This window comes from Pinus tabuliformis, chromosome 2_2 (assembly GCF_031772625.1).
Source record: "Pinus tabuliformis cultivar Carrire ecotype Pingquan chromosome 2_2, CPIR1, whole genome shotgun sequence".
Taxonomy (NCBI): domain Eukaryota; kingdom Viridiplantae; phylum Streptophyta; class Pinopsida; order Pinales; family Pinaceae; genus Pinus; species Pinus tabuliformis.
Genome location: NC_142300.1, coordinates 249,160,011 through 249,179,251, shown reverse-complemented (window position 1 = coordinate 249,179,251; position 19,241 = coordinate 249,160,011). Strand labels below are relative to the sequence as shown.

The window sequence follows — 19,241 nt, the reverse complement described above, 5'->3', positions numbered from 1 at the left end:
AATACGATATGGCTACCAAAGATATTAACCCGACCACAATGCGCTGCAGTAAATATTGTATGGATGATTAATATACAACTATACCTCACTAACGATATGCGCTTAGAAATTCGCTAACACCTGTCAGATTTAAAAAAAAAAATTATTAACGACCCTGCATGCATAAAACACTCGGTGCTCACTCATCGATTTAAAACACCTGACGCGTTGAAATTTATTCTTAGATGGCGATTAGTGTTAAACGATGAAATTAAGGATCTGAATCTTTGACGTGTGCCAACTACCGTAAGATAAAGGAACATGCGGTATGACGGTGGGAGCGTCCATCAAGAGACAGGTGTCAGTGGAATTGGTGTCGCTCGGGTCTCGCTTGAGGGATTTGAAAGTATCAAGAAGCATTACAGTGTTTTAAAGTGACTATGTTGTAACCCATTTTATGGACGTCGTCGTCCCAGGTTACAGCACGGTGCAAAATTGTTGTGTGTGAGCGATTTGCTTATGTTGGGAAGAGCTACAATTGAAGAAACCCGTACTCTTTTATACTGGCTAGGAACTGAGGCTGGATTTAGCAAGACAGGTGTATGTGGCTTGAGCATGGGTGGAGTGCATGCTGCGATGGTTGGCTCACTGCATCCAACTCCAGTGGCTACCTTGCCTTCTTAGCTCCACACTCTGCGGCAGTTGCTTTTTGTGAAGGCATTTTGAGGCACGGTACTGCATGGGATGCATTGAGACGTGATTTACAGAGTGTCGGAATGACCATTGAGGAAGTGAGGGAACGCATGCGCTCGGTGCTATCATTAACTGATGTTACACAATTTTTCCCATTCCGAAAAGCCCATCAGCAGTGATTTTGTTGCAGCCACTGATGATGGTTACATTCCCAGGCACTCTATTTTAGAACTTCAACGAGCTTGGCCAGGGTCAGAAGTGAGATGGGTCACTGGGGGCCACGTGTCGTCATTTATACTTCACAATGATGCATTCCGAAAAGCAATTAGGGATTCACTTGACCGCTTTGACCGCTTGCCTTAAAAGCCTGATGCAATATGTTGTTGCATCCAATATTCATTCATTCTTCAAGTAGAATGGTATTCGATTCCTGAGGTTTCTGGGCAACACACAGATATTGTAGTGCGAGGACGAGTGCAAAGATGAGGAGGAGAAGCGAGTGGAGTTCAATATCGAATTGTTTGGGTAAAAATATGATAAATGACATAGTGAAGAGACGTCCGGCTAAATCCGTGGCCTATGTGGCGTGCGTCTACCGCAGCTAGCGTAACCATGCCGCCAACATCCTCTCTACTCGGAAATTAACGTCGGCGCTCTCTCAGAATCTACAATTGAAGACTGCCATGGATGAGATCGGACATGGCCTCCTTGTGGTAGTTATTCTTCTTGTCAACGAATTTAGGTCTGTGGCAGTTATTGTTAGAGTTTAGGTCTAATCTTTGGTTGAGTCAGTCAGATATTTGTTGATGTGGAGGGTAGTTGTCTTTATTGATTCTTCTATGTTCAAATTTTGTCTGTTTTAGTGATAATTTAGGATGTCGAGGCATTTTTTTTATATATTGTGAAGACTCTACTATTTAAAATGATTTTTATAAACTTATTGCTTGTTTATAATTATAATTGCTTACCATATAAAATAGATATATCAGACAGATCTGATAGAATTTTAGTGCCCCGATATTTTTAAAAAGTCAAATGATAAGAAACAAAACATACCAGCATGATTTCTTTTGAGGCATTGTTTCTGGTCCCAAAGTGATGTTTTCCACCCACAATATAAGTAGAAAAGTGTGTGCTTCCAAAAGAGCGTTGTGATTTCGCAGAAATAATCATTTCTTCAAAACTTTGAACTGAATTGCCTTGTAAGTAATTGAGCTTGCGTATCATTGTGAATATTCCAAAAAGGTAAGGGAAATACTGATGCAGAACTCGGCAAATTTTTTTTCTGAGTTCCTTATGCTTATGTTATACTGTCTATTATAAATTTGGAGGTGATTAACAGAGTCACCTACATCATACTATTATAGTGTTTGCTTTTGTTATTTCTTCCTTTATTCCGACCCACATCTGAAGATATTCTTTGAATTTATCCATAAATGTGTGTAACGCAAATAACAAATGTGTGGACTAGTGAATATAGGAGGGCATTGTTAAACATGTTTTGCGTGTAAAACCTCGTGTTAACCTCAGATCAAATATTGAGTTTCTGAGCTGTAAAAGAAACATTATATTATTCAGTTTTACAGTTTTTCCCTTGTAATGTCATTTGCTTGTCAACGAGAGCTGTATGAGCTCATCTTGGACACTGCTAATGAGTGTTTGAAGCTGTGTAAACCAGGAGTGAGTCTGCGCCAAAGACATTCGTATTCTGTTCGGCTATTATCCAAAGGTCTGACCGAACTTCGAATTCTGAAGAATTCTCCAAAGCACGCTCCAATCTTATTGGAAGTTGAATCCAACATCAATAGGTTTACCTCAAGTTTCTGTTTCCCATGGCTGTCTTTTATGAGCGTACTTCTAAATCGGGAAAAATTAAAATAACGTATCAGATTATCAGAATTAAAGTATTCAGAACCAATATCGAGTCCAAAAACAGTTAGAAAGTTGCAATGAAGAATGATTGTTTGTGTTGGGGTTGTATTGAACAAGATGTATAATCAGTCCCAGAAATTATTGTTCAGTTAAATATTAAGGTCTACAAGTGACTGAAGACAGCCAGTGTGACTGTTTAGATACAAGATAAACTGAACATTGGAATGCTTCCATCTTGCTTCGGTAACCAGACGTTCTCGGTATCGATTCCCGCTCCACTCACTCCATTCAAAATTCGTTTTCTTCCCTGTTTTGTGCGTGAACTTGAAGATAGTGGGCGGCCATACCTTAAATCAGGGCTGGACTTGCAATTGCCTTTGCAGGCCAAAAGTTCAGCTTGTCAAGGATCTCTATTCTTCTGAAAAGGAATTTAGGTTCAAAAAATCCCTACTATTGCATGTTACGCTCCAGGTATAATTGGTCTAGATGCAATCACCATGGTAGTTTAGTTATGTTAATTAGTAAATCACCCTAATTATGAAACAAAACAGATCACACATGCCAATGTTATTTGCTCTTTACAACTGTTAATTTGTATCTGTTCTGTGTTTCACATTCTGGCTATGGCTTATGCTTATGGTTGAGAGGGTTCAGTATTATTATTACACCGGATGTTTATTACCCTACACTCCACCCAGTTGCCGCATAAGGAATCTTTAGGGCCTCAGGGTTCTGAGCACAAAACACATGCAAAAGGCATGCACAAGGAATCACTCAGCGTCATTAAATTGGTCGTTGGCCCATCATGTCCAGGATTCATAGATTGCAGTCTTAATGCATTCGTGTCCACTCTTCCATTTCAAAATCCTGTTACACCTTGATAGTGTGTTGTTGTAACATATAGATTGGTTATTTCCTTTGGTTTTCGTTCCATCTTAACATTTAAATTTGTATAAAAAAATTCCTCGTGGCTACAATGAATCTTTGTGCCTCTACTCATTCACTCACGGGTCTGAGAATTATAAAAAGGAGTGTCTTATTTAGTCCTTGTTCCCAGAAATTTAGATGGTCATCATGCATTATTTTGTTCGTTTTGACAATTAGGTCCCGTTATGGTCTTGTTATGATTTAATCTATGAGGCAAAGCGGTTTCGTTTTCCTTGCCTCTTTCATACATTTTGTGTAAATACCCCTCGTGCTTGAGAGGGCGGTTTGAAAGTATAGATGTCCAGGGAACAGGCCAAATCAATGCTTTCGATCTGAAGAAAACTCTAGTTGCTGGCAATCTCCACTTCTCAGATTCAATTGACCAACAGATGATAAGACAGAAATGGAATCATGAGCTTTGCAGAATTTGTGGTTCTTAGCAAGTTTCTCTCAAATATATGTATCATTTTCAGCTTTCGTTGCCTTTAAAAACTTCATCAGTAAATGTTAAACCACTTGCAGGTTTTTGAAAATAAAATTTGCTGCAAAGGAAATGTATCATTTATGCCAGTTCTGTTTCAAAGGATATTATTTCCAGTTTTTCTATTATTTATCACTCCAGATATGCAAAAACGATCAGAAAAGCTGAGAAGAAGAGTATTCAGATGATAGCCTAGTTCTTTCTTATGTAAACAATGACTTAACCCAGGATAACGATTATGATATAAAATTTTACTCTTGAAAGGAAGCAAAAGAAAATTATAAATTGTCGATTGATGTCCTACTACTGTTGCCTCCTTGATGTCCTTTCCAAGGTTTTCAATGATGAAGTTTCCTTCACATTGTGTACTCAGAGTCATTTCAATGTTATTATTGTTCACTACATCAACATTATTGGACTTTCACAACTAACAGCTATGTTTAGCGTTAAACATATAGAAAAGAAAGCCATAAATTTCATGCACGACCAATACACGAAAGAATGATTTCCAATTATTATGCTTAACGTTGCTGGTGCATGGATACTTATATAAATTATGACTTATGTTAGGGATGGATACTTATAATTTTAATTTTATTTTTATTGTACACATCAACATGAATGATGAAATGGAAATAAAAGAATGAGTACACTTTACTACAAGTTGTGAAAATGAACTTACAAATATATTGGCTAGATATAGCAGAGTATGTTATATGAACTCAAAGATCAATATCATAGATGAGAGTTTATTAAAATGCATAGAAAATCGTTATCTGAATACAATTGATTTTGAATATGCCAATGCATATGTTATAATTGTGGGCAAGTGTTTACATTGCAGATAGTATCATTACCAAACCGACTACGTGATGACAAAACTCCAAGAACAATTGAAGCTTAATGAGATTCCATGATAGGGTGTTAACCCTAATTCTGCTAGGAGGGGTGGAGGTGTTGCCCACCGTTTATCCTCTAAAACCTGGGGTCATGGGAGGATTGTGCGAGTCACGCTCCCCTAGACGTGTGATGATGACTGCCGGATGCCTACTGGGAAATCAGGTCGATATAGTCGACGCTGCCATCCTTAGAGTTTATGCATGGTTAGGTCAGTATAGCTGACGCCATGGCGTACTCCAGTAGAGGCCGGATAGGATGGGAGCGGAAGAGATTAGGAAGGATAGGATGATTTTAGAATAGTTTGGGAACCTGGTTTGGGCAAGGCATGACCATTAAAATTAGAAATCTATCAGCGTTCAAAATCAAATTTTAAAGTGTCCTCACGATTATAAATGGAAATTCAATCACATAACACAATCCTTACATACCCTAAAGGAATTATCAATATACTTTATAAACCCTTAACTTCGGGACGAAGTTCTTTTGAAGGAGGGGTGTATGTAACAACCCATCTCAATCACGATCAACATAGCAATATTAGCATGCATGTGAGGCATACATATGATAGCTACATATGCATGCATCATATACATTGCACTAATATATATATATATATATCGACTATATATCGACTATTCATGGAGAATGTCTAAATATAAGATAAATGAATTAATTATCAAAGGTGTTAATTAAATACCTAATTCTCGTAAATAGAAGAAATATACACTCAGTAAGAAATATAGTTGAGTTTATTCATATGTTTACATATAACCCAAAATGTATACTAATAAAACTAAACCCATAAACCTTATGATTAAACTTGATATTTTATAAAACATAAAATAATATGTAATATTTAAAATCATCATGGTCTTATACTATTTAATAAATTAAAGTACCAACTGTCATAATTAAAGTGACACCATTCGATGTTGTGAGGATCTGATTCAATTAAAGGCAAAAAGCATGACAAAGCATCCACCGCCTAACAAAAATAATATCTTTTCATAAAGGCGGTGAACGGATACGTAGAGGTGAAGGGACCTCTACTATTTAAAGGGAGGAGATATACAGGGAAAAGGGGGGAAAGAAAATCAGCCTGTTTGAGGGATGAGCCGAGGGCTCGATTTTGGAACTATAAATTGGGAAATTCTGAGCCGTTCTTGGAGTTTTGGGCACGGGGGCCAGAGGACTTCGAAATGGAAGTCCTTTGGGTCTGGGAACCGCAGAGGTCGATCCCAGATTGGCAGGGAGGAACAAGTTGGTTTGGTAATGGTGGCAGAAGACTCGGGGCAACGTGATCAACACCAGACGGGAGAACCAGGTGGGAGAACCAGGTATGCAGAGATTCAGGTACACAGATGCAGAATCAGGTACACAGATGCATTTAATTTGATAGAAGTTTGAAAAAGGAAATCTGTCAATCTGATTAAAATATAAAACTTAATATCAGTCTTTACATTTGACTGAAATGGAATATCAGTCTTTACAGTCTTTACATTTCAGTCTTTACAGTTTTTACATGTGATAGAAATGGAATATCAGTCTTTGCAGTCTTTACAGATTGCCTCATGTATAATATACTCATATTTTTTGCATATATATGATGTACATGCATAGTATATATAAAATGAGGATTATACCAGACAGGACGCCTACGTACAGTTAGAATCAGTGTTGAACAAACCAGACTCATGAAAAAATCAATTGGGTTCATTGACTCAAAAGATGGGAAAAAAAATTGGCAACAACTCAATGAAAAATGGCAAGCATTAAAAGTAAAAACCATTTCGTTTTTTTTAGTTTAAATTTGAATACAAAAAATAACAACATCAAATAGCCATATTGTTACACAAATATGGAAAGAAGATAATATACGAGAATGAGTCTTGAAATCACAGAATGAATTGAAAAAAATGCAGCAATCTTGATATCATGAGAAAATTGCTTTTTTTTTTTCTGCCAAATTGCGAATCGAGAAAGCTGGCAGTTTCTCTAATGTTTTTGCTGGCTTTTTCTAAACTGGTTTAAATGAATGCTTTTCTTCAAGATTATAAAAGGCAAGATGGATTTCTGTGCATCTGATCTGTATAGGCATGTTTGTGATTCACTGAAATGAGCATGTTTCCATTAAGTTGCAAAATCTTAGAGACTACCATTCTGGAGCTGAGTTGCTGACTTGTGGGTGGTATTAAAAGGATTGAATGATAGTGACTTTCTTGATTTTAGATGATACCATTGTTACACAAATACGGAAAGAAGTTAATATATGAGAACGAGTCTTGAAATCACAGAATGAATTGAAAAAAATGCAGCAATCCTGATATCATGAGAAAATTGCATTTTTTTCTGCCAAATTGGGAATCAAGCTAGCAGTTTCTCTAATGTTTTTGCTGGCTTTTTCTAAACTGGTTTAAATGAATGCTTTTCTTCAAGATTATAAAAGGCAAGATTGGATTTCTGTGCATCTGATCTGTATAGGCATGTTTGTGATTCACTGAAATGAGCATGTCTCCATTAAGTTGCAAAATCTTAGAGACCACCATTCTGGAGCTGAGTTGCTGACTTGTGGGTGATATTAAAAGGATTGAATGATAGTGACTTTCTTGATTTTAGATGATACCATTTTGAGTAAATATTTGGTTACATCTTCATATCGATACAGTAAGATGATTTGGTGGCAGTGTGATATGATATCTGGCTGATTATTGTATAAAATCAGAGAATCCTTATTAGTGGAAATCATCACTAAAGAGATCAGATTACATATACCTATAGAATGTTTTGCTGGTCCTCTTATATCACAAAATATGAAATCCGTATTATGGAAACACCAGGCATTGCAAAATTGGTTTTACGCTTTCTGAGATAATTTTTACCTGGTCATCCTAGAGATACAGAATCATTGATTAATGCAGATGATTTCTCTGCATCAGAGGAGGCAGGCTGGACAACAGATCAGTGGGGTCACTCGCGATTTCGTCTATTGAATTCCCCATCCGATGGCCTGCCAAATCGCCAGGTCCTCCATGCCTTTATGCGGTCTCTACATAAGGTAGATTCTCTGATTTGCACTCTACACGCTTGCACATTTCCAATATTATTTTCAATACTGTGATTTGCTTATGGCTTTTGAATTCAGAGATTTAAATTTAACAATCTTTTGCGATGTCTTGATTTATGTAATCACTGATTTTCATACATAAATGTCAGCCACTGAACTCAACTTGCATGGACCTAAGTTGTGATCATTAAATAAGAACAGGATAAGATATAAACTTGGCTGATGCTGTCATCATTTCATTAACCTGCAGACCATTTTCAGTATTTCATATAATTTTGTTTTTGCATATGACTGAGATGTTCACTATAATATACATTGCTGGCTATTGCCTCACTTTCCAAGGAGTTTCAATCATGCTCACCAAATCTGTGTCAATTTATATTTATGCACATGTTCAAGTAGGCACGGATAGTTTAGTGGTTTTGGGGGATGGCAGAGGGGAAGGGATAGTTTTGGTGCCTGTAAAATAACTAATGGACACATTTAGGGGCCCTACTGCATTTTTTGGTTGCTCTTGAAGAGGAAGGCAAACAGTTGTAGAATAAACTTATATTAAACTATTATAGAAATATAAATATAAAATGATGTCAAATTAATACCAAAACAACTTCCAAATTATCTTTATTTATTAGTTGTATCAGAAGTATACATTTCCAGAATAGAAACACAATGATCATTTAATTTCCCATCTGGTGGTCAGCGAAACATTTCAATTGATGTATACCCTAATTTATTGTCCATTGTTGTTGGTATGGCATTGGACTATTCTTCCATTCTTTGCGACCATGCTGAATTGTTATGTTGTGAGTAGAATGATGTGTGCCCATCTACTCTTTAAGGAATATAATAATATGGTCTACTCATATTTAATGAGAGATAATAGTACTAATACTGAACAAAGTCATATTCCAGTATCTGAATTTTATTATTTAATATTGGTGTCTTTTTTTTCTCTTATAAAATGCCTCCCATATTGAGCTAATGTGATCTTCTTTTCAACAGGCTATGGTCGAACATGCTGATGCTTGGCCATTCAAGGAGCCAGTAGATCCTCGTGATGTGCCTGATTACTATGATATCATAAAAGATCCAATGGGTAAATCTATCAGCATGGAGTTCTTCCTTAATTGTTCATATTTGTTGCTTCATAAAAGTTAGGAATGGTTAAAATGAATCTAAACATGCACAGGACTTCATGAACCATATGTGAAAATATTTCTTCTTTGTAGACATTGATATCCAATGAAATGGTTTCCTAGTTCATTAAACACTTAATAAAACATACTAACATTAACCTCAGCAATAAATTTGAAAGGTATGCTCAATTTTTTTCTTCTCTTCTTTTCTCTCTTTCATACATGTACAAATCTAACTGTGTCAATTTTTTTCTTCTCTTCTTCTCTCTTTCATACATGTACAAATCTAACTGTGCCGCTTTGAGTCTACACTATTACCTTCATTTTATCAAAATCTAAATATACATCACCTCATGTGATCTGTCCTGATCATTAGCATCTACAACCCTAAAGGGCTATCAAAAAGCTGACCATAATTAACTTATCCACCCTTGCATGGAGCTTGCTACTGATATCCAACTAATATTTAAAAATATTATGTTGAGAAATGTCACAGCTTAACATAAAAGAGATACAGGGAGAGAGTATTATTATATTCATGTTGTCATCAAATAGATCAACATGGTTTTCTGTTATATGCCATGTAATAATTATTAAACCACTATCCCTATAATCAACTTATAACTAATGTAGGCCACTAGTAAACGTTAGAATTGATAACCCTCTTAGCATATTTTAATGTTACTTCTATAATTGCCACCCCCCCGACGCAAAATCCCAACTTTTATTAACAATGTTACTTAAAACTAAGTTGCACGAAACGGGGAAACGGGTACAAGTTTCCAAAATGGGCATGGGTATGAAACGTGACCCCCCAAATTTTGGAAACGGGGAAACACAATATATATATATATATATGTTAGGACATTTAAGAAATATGTGCAATCATAAATCATATATGATACGTTGTAATTTGTTACATTATGATTAAATTGTCAATTGACAATGCATAAACTATAGATCTCTAAATTTACATCACATTTACTCATGAATGATCACATAATGAAAATAGCAATATCCAAAATCAGCGATGAGAAATTTCTAATTTCTTGTCTTGTGCTTGATTGGGAGTCTTCTCTTACATAGTCGAACAACCTTAGTGCTCTTGATTAAATACAAGCTCCATACCCTAGTACCCTACCTGCTCTTGATTATTGGGAGTCTCCCCTGCATAGAGGGCTTGGTTCTCTTGATTAAATACAAGTTTCATACCCTAGTACATGACAAAATCCAATGGAAACATTGCAATCCCCCCAATCCTGAAATCCTGAAAAACAGATAAGTCTGCTGGATTTTGAGTGAGATCTAAAATTCTACTTTCTCCATATGAAATCCAATGAGGGTAAAACCACTCTCAAACATCCCGAGTCATTTCATGGTAATGTTAAAAATTTATGTAAAAGGATGAAAATGAAAAAATAAAGCAGAATTATTTTAAGAATTTAACATTACCATGAACTGCATATCAACACTAGGGCCATAGGCTTGAACATTAGGTTGCCCCACTCAAAAAAATCCTCTTTTTTATAACTTGAGAGGCATCTAGAAGCATCCAGAAGATATTTTAGTCACCCAATAAAAAATTAGAAGCGAAAAAATAAAAATAAAAATACAAGAAAAAGTCAAGTTAGAAGAGGAAACTCCGCTGTACAGCCTGGAAACTCGTTTCCGGCCGTACTGGCCATGTTTCCTCCTCGAGAAACGGGGCCAATACGGCTGGAAACGAGTTTCCAAGCCGTACGGTATGAGTTTCCTCATTTCCGTTTCGTTTCCGGCCGGAAACGAACCCTTCTCCAACGTTTCCTGCAACTTAGACTTAAAATGATATTACAAAGACATAATAATGAGTTTCAAAATGATGTATTGAATGTTTCTTGTTACCCACCAAAAGTGGGTGCCCCTAGGAGAAACTTGTCTCCTATTTATCTCTTCTAGCTGACAACCAGTAGCCTTTGAGAGCCACCTTATAGCCAATGTGACGTGCCATTCATATCTCTGCCACTTGCATCACTCATATGTCCCCTTGCCCATTTGTTAGGACCACATGTTGGAAGGTGGGCTTCTGGTCAAAAGGTGCTTTATTCATTTTGCATTGGAGTAATTATGCTTGTTTGTATTTTGTGCATTTTGGCATGAATTATGGGGTGACTTGGAAGAGAAAAGGGTCTTGGATGTAGTCTTGCTCCCTCGCCTTAAATGTGGGGTTAATTTTCTATTATAGTCTAGTGGGACTTGTTACCGCTCAAACCACTATTTTAAAATTCGGCCGAATCGAATCCGAAACGACTGAGTTGATCTGAGTCATTGAAGAATTTTATGACACGGTAGAAAAACCAGTTCGGGAGGCTGAGTCAGTCATGACTCGGTCAACCTGGCCATTTCCACATCTACTCGGCCGAGTCATTAAATCCGACCAATCACCCAAAAAAACGACGATTTTTTTATTTTATTTTTATTTTTTTCTAACTTTTTAACATTTAGCTGAATGTTGGGGACTCCAAGGTGTTTTCTAAATTGGTTAAGTGCTATTTGGGGTCCATTCCCCTCTCCTAGTATTGATATGCTATTCAAATTTCATGGTAATGTTAAATTCTCAAAGTAAAAGTGACATTCCCCTTAATCTTCATTTTCATCCTTTTACTTAAATTTTTAACATTACCATGAAATGACTCAGGATGTTTGAGAGTGGTTCTAGCCTCATTGGATTTCACATGGATAAAGTAGAATTTTAGATTTCATTCAAAATCCAGCAGACTTATCAGTTTTTCAGGATTTCAGGATTGGAGGATTGCAATGTTTCCATTGAATTTTGTCATGTATTAGGGTATGGAACTCGTATTTAATCATGAGCACCAATCCCTCTATGTACCTTGATGTTAGTGACATTGGTTGTTGAACTCCTCCGGGATTCACGCCCAAACTAGGAGCTTCTGAAAATGTTTCTCCCGCTCCCGTTTTCGCTCTCGCTCCCCACTTTCGCTCCTGCTCCCAAGTAAAACTGAGCTAGATGATGTTGGCAACTCTAGCAGTAGCCAGTGGTACTAGTCACAGACTTTTGTTGTAGAGGCCATTTATAGCCTCCTTGGTTATGTGTTTTTGTTTTGATCTCTATATCATCATCGTGTATGTATTGGACAGTGCACTGGGTGCCATTTTGATATAATGGATATATTCATGAGGCTACTTTGATCATATGTTGTCTTCTATCTATATTCTAATGCTGTGTGTTTGGAAACATGAATGAAAATCTTTAAAATTATGTGTTTTTATAAAAAACAAATATTTAGTGTATTTTTTACAACGACCGAGTCATTGAAATCGAGCCGGTCGAGTCAATATCGAGTCGGAGTTGGACTCGAAGTCGACCCTCGGCCGAGTTGGAGTCGGATTCGGAGTTTTAAAACATTGGCTCAAACTAGTAGGGGTGCTAGGAGGGGATCCTATGGAGCAACTACTAGGTCAAGGGAAACAATGGAGCGATAGCCCACTGTCACCTCAACTAAGGCTCCCTGCTCTTTATGGACTTTCATTAATGGGAGGAGACCTAGTATGAGAGGAATCACGATAATGGATATGTCAATGAAATGACGAAAGGTGATTCCCAAGGTCTATTCACAAGAGAGACTCAATTGTATGGCTTGCTTGATTTGGAAGCAAGGTGATGGGCTCTCAAGGAAGGGCCAAGAAGATCCTTAGGGCTAGGCTTTGAGAGTATGCTTTGTCAATATGGTTCCTAGACCTAGAGATCTTTATGGAGACTTGGATTTTATGTGATCTTTGTGAAATTGGCGTTAATAGGTTGTGGGACCACATGAGGCCAAGTAGACCCAAAACTAGGTCAAGGGTATGGAGTTGATCAACCAAGGAGGGGCTCGACCTAATTGTGGAAGAGAAGAGGATCATTGAACAAATCTTCCTGAAATAAAGTGCAATGATTCAAATGAGGTCACTAGCCAAGGGAAACGTAGGGCAAGAGACAATCCCTTGGCTAGGGCTTGCGATATCTCGGGATTCCACCGTTGGATTGTGCTCAAATTTGGAGGAACCCTTGAGAAGACCCCAACTCAGTTGTGGACCAATTTTCAAGGTGTTTGGATGGCTACAAAAAATTTCACGTGATGCCCGAGTCCCTTTAGGGTTGTCCTAGAATTTGGAAAAGTGAAGAAAAGAGAGGAAAATTTGACCACCAAAGAGATACGAGGATCAATGCCTTATTGCTTGGGCTTAATTGAGTCAAGATACACATAGATGAATATTTTTCGTGAGCGAACAGGCCTTAATTCATCTTCGCTAGTCTCTCCAAGGGCAACAACTAGGTCAATAGGGATTTATACTTCAAATTTGCCAAAGAGATGAATTTTCGAGGCTTAAAACCTATTAGGTGCCTCTAAGAACATTAACCCACTATCTTCAAGTACCACACCTGTATTAAATCACTTATTCAAGGTTCCCAAAAGAATTTCGCGTTTACTTTAAACCATACATGAATAATAATAACAATAACATGCAGTAAACCAGTAAAATAACAAGAGTAACATCAAAATTTGATTGACATGAGAGGGAGAGTATATCCATTCATCAACTTTGCATTAGAAAGAAGCTCCAAAGACAATAGTGAAAATCCAAATATCATAGTGCATCAAGAAAGCTCCAAAAAGTTTACCTAGAAAAAAGTGCGAAAATCTCTCAAGTGATGCTATTCGAATCCAAGTGATGATGAATGAGAAAGAGTGCCCCTTTTCTATTTGTTCAATCCTCTAATGGATTTGAATGGCCTAATTTGGACTAATAATGCCCCTTGTTGATTTGGGGTAGCATCAAATGTGCTCTAGCCACGAAATTTGGTGGAGAGGTTGGGGCACATGAGATCTCCAATACCCAGAAAGGGTTTGGGAAGATTCTAAACAATTTGAGAAATATTAAAATAATTAATATATTTAATGGAGTTCATAAGTCTAAACTTAGGGAAATTAAAATATTTATATGGATTAATATAAAACTATGTTAGAATGGTCAAAAAGACATGGATCAAGCCAGATCTAATCGTAGTCGTTGATTAGGGACTTAATCTAGGCCATTGATATGTCAACGAGAAAAGTATAAGAGGAGGCTTGAGGGTCACTTGGAGAGTACACTAGATGATCAGTCATTCTATTCTCTAGAGCAGGGTTTGCTAATAGAGATAGAATCAGTGATCTGGAGAGCAGCTGAGGGGCATTGAGTACAGAGGGACAGAGAGGCAGAGATAGTGTCGGGATAGTAGCAAAGCAGCTAGACAGAGAGACGCAGGAGCAGCCAGTGCTCACGCAGGGCCACACAAAGGCAGCTAAGTGTTGCGCAGAGCACTAGAGGGGCCAGCGTAGCTGATGCAAAGGCTCAAAGAGCTGATGCAGGCCAAGATAGGCTGACGCAGTCCAAATTGGGCAGACACTAGGGTTTATGGGGCAGATTGGTGCTAAGTAGCTGCCAGAGGATTATTCGAGGTTTTAGCTAGTAGATTTGTCAGAAACGGAGAGGTATTACTGCTAAGGAAATTCTCTGTTGGGTAGGCCAATTTCGGCACCCAGATTGTACTTTGATATTGCTTAATAAGAAAACCCTCATTTAGCTGTACTGTTTTCCCACATTGGGTTTTTCCGGGGGACATTAGTCCAAAAATAATGGTGTCATTCAGTGTGTTTGTTCTTGTTTCTTTTAGTTGCTGATCTGTAATATGTTGAGCATGCGCTAGTGTTTATTTTCAGTATTTACTTTGTAAATAACTTGGTAAGGAAAAATAACAAGTAGGTAGGAATAAATTAGATAAAGTGCATGGACGGTTTTTAAGTAAGTAAACTTAGAAACTTCAACATGGTATCATAGCGTGATTGCAGGTCACAGGAGGACTAAAAGACATCAGCCGAGTGGAGAAATAGCAACAGAAAACAGCTGTCCCAAGGTGACAGAAGCTGTTTCTGGCAACGCAGAAGTCAAGGAGTGTGACACAGAGCCAGCCAGGGCCACACAGAGGAAGCCGAGAGCTGCGTAGAGCTCCAGAAAGGCCAACGTTGCTGACGTAGAGGGCCAGGGCGCTAATGCAGATCCACTTAGGGTGACGCAGATTCAGCGTGAGACAGAGAGTGGTTGACGCAGTTCACAGAGTGGCAGTTGCTGGGGTCTAGAAGGCTACAGGAATACTACAGAGTGGAGCTGGTGAGGTACTGTAGTTAGAACAGTACTTGACAGAGCAGGGCTAGAGGAGTTGTTATCAAGGGTTTCTAGCCGAAGAACCTAGATCAACAGTGCAATTGCACAAGACGATCAGAGTAGGGGGCATCTCGACAAGCGACATAAGGATTTCCAGGAGGGAGATCAAGACTCAGAGGGAGTTCAAAAGAGAACTTCCAAACGGGAAGTAGAGACTCAGAGGAGTCAAACAGAGAACTTCCATGAGCGAAGTAAAGGAGCATCATGGCACTACATGGGGTAAGAGGTCAGGATAGACTGGACGAAGCATTGAACTTTGCAGTCTGGAAGGCCAAAATCTTGTCAATGCTTGACAGGAATAGTGTTAAGAACTTCGCCTTGAAGGTAATAGCTGTCCCAATTGACCCTAGTGATAATGACAGGTACGAGGAGGCAATGGTGAGAGCCAAGTGCATTATCCTTGACGGGGTCAAGGATCATGTGATACCACATATAGTCGAGAAGGAAATGGAATTTGAGATGTGGGAGGCTCTCAAGAAGTTGTACTAGCATACTTCTGTGCTAAGGAGAATGCTACTTGAGAGCTAGATGAAGTCATATCAGATGAAGAAGGGACAATCGATAGACACCTTCCTCGGAGGACTGAATGAGTTCCGAGACCAGTTGACTGCTATAGGAGCGACACTGGATCAGGAGTTAATGGTGAGGACAACCATGAATGCTGCCTCAGAAGACTGGGAAGTGTTTGTTTAGAGTATACTAGGCAGAGAGGACACTTCCACCGTGGGACGAGATGTGGGTAGCTCTTCGCCAGGAAGAGATTAGATGGCAGTCGGAGATAGGTAGCAGCAGCAAGGGGATCAAAGTAAAGCAGGAGGAGGAAGATGTGGCCCTAGCATCTGAGGGAAAGCAGGAGAAGAAAGATCTCTCCAAGATTAAGTGCTTCCTCTGTGGGGAGCTGGGTCATTATGTGACCCAGTGTCCAAGGAAGATGAGTAAGGGAGAGTCTTCCGAGACTAAGGCAGCGCTAGCACGGGTAGAGAAGGAAGTTTTGACAGACGATGACTGTGCCATGAGTGCACATGAACCAATTGAGTGGAAGTGGGGAGACATCGAGCTGTAGTCAGGTGGATTACAGGCGATGAGGGGTAGGATCCTCGAGGTACCCAACCTCTTGGATTAGACCTTGCTATGGGAGCCCCAACAAGGAGTAGCAGGACTGGTTGAGTGGGTAGAGACGGATGCGGATGGAGCGATAGAGAGAGCTACAATGCAGGAGTCCTGAGACAACGCAGAGCTAGCAGGCTGCAGCAGTGCGAGAGGCACAAGAGTGTTGCACTAGTGCAGGATGGCACCGAAAGGTGTGCAACGGTGCGAGATGCAAGGAGTTGTTGCAGCAGCGCAAAGGTCAGAGATGGAGCACTTATTAGCGGTAGAGGGAGGTTCAGCATCAGGAGGGTCTCTACCCCGACAGAGAGGTCAGAGTTGGGAGATCAGTTATTTACTTCTTAGTAACTAAGTTGCAGTGCAGCAGTGGGCAACACGATGTAGCATGATGAGAAGAGTTGCAGTGCGGATGCAGTGTTGGGAGAAAGGACTAGCAACAACACGGATGCAGAGGGAGTTGCGGTATGGATGTAGTAGTGGCAGTGGCAGGGCCATGGGTAGCAGTACAAGATGCAACAGTGCATAGGATGTTGGGTAGCAGGCCTAGCATTAGCACAGGGACCGATGTTGGATGATCAGGGTGATACTCAGTGAGGAGTATTACTAGAACATAGTCCTCACTAAGAGGGAGTATTGATTTGGGGTAGCATCAGATGTGCTCTAGCCACGAAATTTGGTGGAGAGGTTGGGGTGCATGAGATCTCCAATACCCAGAAAGGGTTTGGGAAGATTCTAAACAATTTGAGAAATATTAAAATAATTAATATTTTTAATGGAGTCCATAAGTCTAAACTCAGGGAAATTAAAATATTAATGTGGATTAATATAAAACTATGTTAGAATGGTCCAAAAGACATGGATCAAGCTAGATCTAATCTTAGTCGTTGATTAGGGACTTAATCTCGGCCATTGATATGTCAACGAGAAAAGTATAAGAGGAGGCTTGAGGGTCACTTGGAGAGTACACTAGATGATCAGTCATTCTATTCTCTAGAGCAGGGTTTGCTAATAGAGATAGAATCAGTGATTGGGAGAGCAGCTAAGGGACATTGAGTACAGAGAGACAGAGAGGCAGAGATCGTGCCGGGATAGTAGTAGAGCAGCCAGAGAGAGAGACGCAGGAGCAGCCAGTGCTCACGCAGGGCCACACAAAGGTAGCTAAGTGATGCGTAGAGCACCAGAGGGGCCAGCGTAGCTGAAACAATGGCTCAGAGAGCTAATGCAGGCCAAGATAGGCTGATGCTGGGCCATCGCTAGGCTAGAAGAGGCTAACGCAGTCCAGATTGGGCAGACGCTAGAGTTTCTGGGGCAGATTGGTGCTGAGTAGTTGCCAGAAGGATTATCCAAGGTTCAACCAGTAGATTTGTCAGAAATGGTGAGGTATTTACTGCTAAGGAAATTCTCTGTTGGGTAGGCCAGTTTCGGCACCTAGATTGTACTCTGATATTGCTTAATAAGAAAACCCTCAGATAGTTGCACTGTTTTCCCACATTGGGTTTTTCTGGGGACATTAGTCCAAAAATAATAGTATCATTTGGTGTGTTTCTTCTTGTTTCTTTTAGTTGTTGATTTGTAATATGTTGAGCATGCACTGGTGTTTATTTTCAGTATTTACTTTATCAATAACTTGTTAAGGAAAAATAACAAGTAGGTAGGAATAAATCAGATAAAGTGCATGGAGGGCTTCTAACTAAGTAAGCTTAGAAACTTCAAAACCCCTAAAATAAAATAATGTGCATAATAACTATACTTTTGGTGACAAACCCACCAAAATAGCTCAATAACATAAGAATAAGACTCTCAAGAGCGAAAAGTGATCAATATAATGAGTAGTTGGGATTTGAGGAGGCCTAATGAAGTCCAAGGGGTGCCATGCTGTAAAAATGGACTCCAAACATAGTGGACAAGGAGTTGGCCCCTTGTTTTCCAAGCAATAACTTGTGGTGTTACCAAGTGGGTGTGGGGGCACCAAAACATCCTCATGGTTCTCCAAGTGGATCGAAAATGCTTGTAGACCATCTGTAAGGGATAGGATGACGACATAATCGCTCCTTTTGCAGTGAGAGACATCCTCTGGACCTTGGAATGTCTGCCAAGTGTATGGTGCAAGTGTGGAGCCCACTGGGCATGGTGAACCAAGTGCATCTTCCCCGTCCAAAAGGTGGAACACGAGAAATCAATGAGTGGTGTTGGGGATCCATGAAGTACTTTTTGCTATGGTGGAGGCCCATGGTTCTCAATGCTCACCCTACAAGTGCCAATGTAGCCCTCTAGAGGGCTAGGACCCCGTATAGAGAGACCAAGCCCCAAATGGAGATCCACTTGCAATCCTGCATAAGATCCAATGCGTCCCCTTGCCTACTAATACAACAAATCGTTAGAATAATCAAGTGAAAGAGCTTACAAGTTATGGAATAAATGGGGCACTTCATGGTGGCATGCCCTTCCATAGTTGGCTTTGGCATGTACAAGTGTCTCCAAGCTCAATAAGGGGTTAATCAAGGACCTCATTAGGTGGTTTCAACCTTTAAAAGGGGTGACATGTCCATGGTACATCCCTCTAGTGGCAGGTGGCAAATAATATAGTAATGGAACAGAGTGGGGATCGGGCGAATCATCCAGACCACATGTCATGGTATAAGGGTAGCTATAATGAGGGAAGCCCAAACCTAGGTATATGAGTGTAGGAGGGAGCAAATTGTGGTACATGAGTTACCCCGACCTTTGTTTTTCCACCCTTCTCCTTATGCCTTTTACCTTTGATTGATTTTTCTTCATAACTGCTCTGGGCTCTAGGGGATGAGCACATGATATTTAGTATATGACAGTGGGTACC

General features: G+C 39.4%; 1 protein-coding gene and 1 pseudogene across 5 annotated transcripts in view; both read left to right on the top strand.

Moving 5' to 3' along the window:
- Positions 1 to 19,241, top strand: part of LOC149192225 (histone acetyltransferase GCN5-like) — a 427,304-nt gene that overhangs the window by 330,748 nt on the left and 77,315 nt on the right. For 4 of the 5 annotated variants that reach the window (XM_089404509.1, XM_089404510.1, XM_089404508.1 and 1 more), the window contains exons 10-11: positions 7,771 to 7,907; positions 8,919 to 9,012. In XM_089404509.1, coding sequence (XP_089260635.1) covers positions 7,771 to 7,907; positions 8,919 to 9,012 — 231 coding nt within the window. The remainder of the gene's footprint in view (positions 1 to 7,770; positions 7,908 to 8,918; positions 9,013 to 19,241) is intronic. The other variant, XM_089404507.1, reaches the window with a different exon arrangement.
- On the top strand, positions 301 to 1,035 carry LOC149192226 (uncharacterized; annotated as a pseudogene).